Below are 3,972 nucleotides of genomic sequence, written 5' to 3' on the forward strand. Positions count from 1 at the left end.
CTGACTGGAGGAGGAACACAGATGAGTCCTCCTTCTGCCGACCTCCAACCTCCTCAGCCTGGTCCACAGAGACACCAAGACTGGAATGTCCACGTCCAGAGAGGCCAGCAGAGACCCACAGGGACACAAAGACCACCACAATAAGACATTGTCACTGGGAAGTGTATCTGAAGTGAATTTCTTAACTGTCACAAATAATATTAATAAAAATGTGAATTATTCTGAGTTTCACAGCCTTGAAGAGAGTAAACTGGTGTTGCAGTCAGAAGGTGGCGCTGTAGGCTACATTAGGTGGAATAAACAGAGTAGAAGAGAAGAAGGTAACAAAACCAGCTGTTTCCCAACTCGTAAAAACTCAAACAACAAGAAACAAACTTGGCGAGGTGTTCAGGAATAGCTTCCAGTCAGTCTTTCAGCTGCTGTCGGCCATGTTTGATGATGTCACAGACAGCTGATTAGTCATGTGACTTCAGTGTTCACCACTTTATTCAGAAAAGGTGTTTCCATGCCCTGTCTCCATGAAGATCAATAACTCTTTCAGGAAAAGCCAACAAGCCCCTGAAGAGAGCAGGATTGTGGAAGGTTTTTTTTTTATTTGTTTATTAATTTTCATAAAGTTTTCCTGCTTCAAACTGTGACTAAATACGATGAGACTGGAGGGCGAAGCAGAAAAGGAAGAGGGAATGAGAGGACAGAAACTAAAAGCAGATGATAGAATGTTTAAGGCAACGGAGAGGAAACGTAGAAAATGAGGAACAGATGAATCATGCTGTCATTTGAAATGCTGAGGCAGCTGTTTCCATGGAAACTGAACCAACGGTCAGTTCGTTCGGTTAACTGATCCACGACAGAAACTCTGAGGCTCTGCGGGAGCTCCGGCAGTCACATGATACGGTTAAATCCAACTCTGAGCCGAAGGTTTGTTCCACCAGCAATAAAAGTGTCACAGAGCCTTTAGTTCAGTCAGTGCACTCACACCCAGCAGCACGTTTTAACCCCAAAACGCTCCAGCAGCTTTAAAACCACTCATTTATCCTCCGCACGCTGTAAAAACAGAAAGAACCAAGCAGATCTTAAACGTCAGATGGTCCTCCACTGGACAGTTATTCAGCTCTGAGCTTAAGATCATTGGATTTGATCAAAATCAGTTTATTCTACATGTCTGTTAAAATGATCACCGCAAAGAGTCACAACACAGAAAAGTACGACAAAAGACCAGAAACCAAGACACACGACATGCCTGCTCGGAGGAACACGTATCATGGTGGATCAATAGAAGAAATGCAGCCTGGTGAGCCATCTTTCACCTCATGATCAGCGGAAATCCTCCGGATGTTTGGAGCTGGAGGGAGCTGATCCACGGGGCACATACACAAACATGCTACAGAGTCTGAAGTCTAGAGACATACTGAGCCGCTTAGCGCTTTCTCCTCTGCAGCTTCTGAATGAAAAACAAGCCGTGTGTCCCTTAAATCTCCATCCGTCATGTTCACAGCTCTGCGGGGACGTCCTGCAGCCAGCTGTGTGCAGCTCAAGAATGTGCTGATCTAAAGACTTTGGGAGGATTTGGGGATTTAGCAGCACGTTTCCTCTGCTGCTCGTTTCAAACGGCCAGAAATCCTGTTTCCAGCCATCAGCTCAGACAAACCGAATGCAGCCCTGAAGCCGACCGGAGGATTTCTGCTGATTATTAGGTTTGTGAGAGCAGCGGTTTGCTGCCGAAGAGGCTGAGAAAACTCACAGTGTTCATGAAGCAGCTGCTCTGCACGACTCATGCTGCAGGCTGGAAGCAGAGCCGAGCAGCACTGAAGCCATAGTACTGACAGCATTGTGTTTGGACCTGGAGGGGGATGACCAAGAGGCACATTGGCTCAGATTCAGGTCCAGGTTCAAGTTCAGTTTCAGACTAATGTTCAAGCTCAGGCACAGGTTCAGGTTCAGATTTCATATTAAGATTCAGGCTCTGGGTCGGGTTCATATTCAAATTCAGATTCAAGTTAGATTTCAGATTTGGATTCAGGTTTTAGTTCAGGTTCAGGATAACATTCATATTAAGAGTCTGTGTCAGTTCAGATTCAGGTTCATGTTCAATCCAGGGTTTAAGTTCAGGGTCAGCTTGAGGTAGAGGTTCATATTAAGGTTCAGGTTCATGTTAGGGTTCAGGTTCAGATTTATCTTAAGATTCACAGCATACAGACCACCAACTCTCAATCTGATTGGTTAAAGCAACAGTTTCATTTTAAGCTAAAGACGCCTGCACTGTTGATCCTGAAGGCCTCAGGGCAGATTTCTGTGACCCCGGCAACACATGACAGCTAAAATCTGATTGGATAAGAGCTCTGGCATAAATAGATGCTGCTGGAAGCAGCACAGTCCAGAGACACGATGAATGAAGAGAACAGACTGATGGGAATAAAACAAAAAGAGGAATGGGAACATTTTACAGCGTAAGTCAGTGGTTCTGAGGAGTTTAGGCCAGCAGAGAAGGCCTTGCTGGTCCTGACCAGCACTATATATACACAGATCTATTCATCCCCTTTGATTAAAGAAAAGGCAAAATCCACAACAGTCACTCAAATAACTAGAAACTGAAAAAAGTAATAATAAACAAAAAATTGCTAAATTATAATTCAATGATATAAGACACTGATTTTGATTTGTGGTTGAAAAGAATAATTTTTAAAAAATAAAATAAAATACTGTCCCAGAGAAATGAGAGCACTTTGCTGATGAGCAGTCAACAGGTGAGAGTTACAGAACACACCTGGTTACAGTGATTGGCTCAAAGGGTTGTTCAACAGAATATTAGTGTACGGGTCCCATCAGGCTTGTTTTTTATTTTTATACATATTTCTGTTGAACCACAATTCAAAGCAACGTCATGACTTTCATTCAGTTTTTATTTATTATTACTTTTCTCAATTTCCACTTGTTTCAGTGACAGCTGCTGTTTTTCTTCTTTAATGGGAGGCTATGAATACATCTGAGGACGACTGCGTATATATCACACACACACACACACACACACCTACACACACACACACACATATGTATATATATACACTTACAGAAACTTTGTAGATACTGAACCCATAAAATGCCTTCTCAAGTGAAAATACATCTTCCAGGTGTAAAAACATGAAGTTCTCTAGATTCAGTCAACATATTTTACATATCTGGGTTTCCAATTCCAAAATCAAAAAGCAAACCCTGAACAGAATGTGAGACTTTGCAGCGACTCATTTCTGAACTGTGCCTGTGAAGTGACACTGAGCAGCCTCAGTAGAAATAAAACAGGAGACAAGTCCAACGAAAACTTTGCACGTGTCCTTTAAATGAACCCTGCAGCTCGACTGGGGACTCAGACGTAAACTGACACTCTGAGATTACATAAGAAGTGAGGACACCTCTGGAGAGGGACATTCCTCCAAAGTCAAACTGAAAGAGTCGAGTAGAAATCCAGAAACAAACACAGCTTCAGAATCTACAGCAGCAGCACAGAACACGTTGCAGGAACTAGAGAAGTTTGTCAGGCGGTTTTGCAGGTGACATCCTGAACCCTGACGTGCACACAGCTGGTTTGACTCACGTGGGCTGGCTGCAGATCTTGCGATGGTACCACTGTTTGCAGTTGGTGAAGTATTTCTTGTCAGTGCCTTTAATCTGCTGCATGGCACAAACGTTTGGCCTGAAAGAAAGCAGAGAGGACCAAGTCAGGAAGGTTTCAGGAGCAGAACTTTAACACACACACTGTCTGAAGTCCTCAGCGCTCCGCGTGTCCTTGTTTATTTACAAGTTTCAACCAGTCGGCTTAAAGCAGTAAAAGCCGTCATCCTGAATGTGACGTTCTACATCTGGAGCCTCCTGCTGCTGTGTCAAAGGAACAGAAAACATCAAGCGTCTCAAAGCTTCATCCTTAAAAGCTTGAAAGATCCAGATTTCAGAGAGAGCTTCAGGTTGAACTGCAGCCAG

The 3,972-nt window shown here is 43.5% G+C and overlaps 1 protein-coding gene across 2 annotated transcripts in view; it reads right to left on the reverse strand.

Moving 5' to 3' along the window:
• tgfbi (transforming growth factor, beta-induced) overlaps positions 1–3,972 on the reverse strand; it is a 30,337-nt gene that overhangs the window by 23,220 nt on the left and 3,145 nt on the right. For both annotated transcript variants that reach the window (XM_008302649.1, XM_008302648.1), the window contains exon 2: positions 3,590–3,688. In XM_008302649.1, the coding sequence (XP_008300871.1) occupies positions 3,590–3,688 (99 nt within the window). The remainder of the gene's footprint in view (positions 1–3,589; positions 3,689–3,972) is intronic.

This window comes from Stegastes partitus, unplaced genomic scaffold, assembly GCF_000690725.1.
Source record: "Stegastes partitus isolate 25-593 unplaced genomic scaffold, Stegastes_partitus-1.0.2 Scaffold1851, whole genome shotgun sequence".
NCBI classification, from domain to species: Eukaryota; Metazoa; Chordata; class Actinopteri; family Pomacentridae; genus Stegastes; species Stegastes partitus.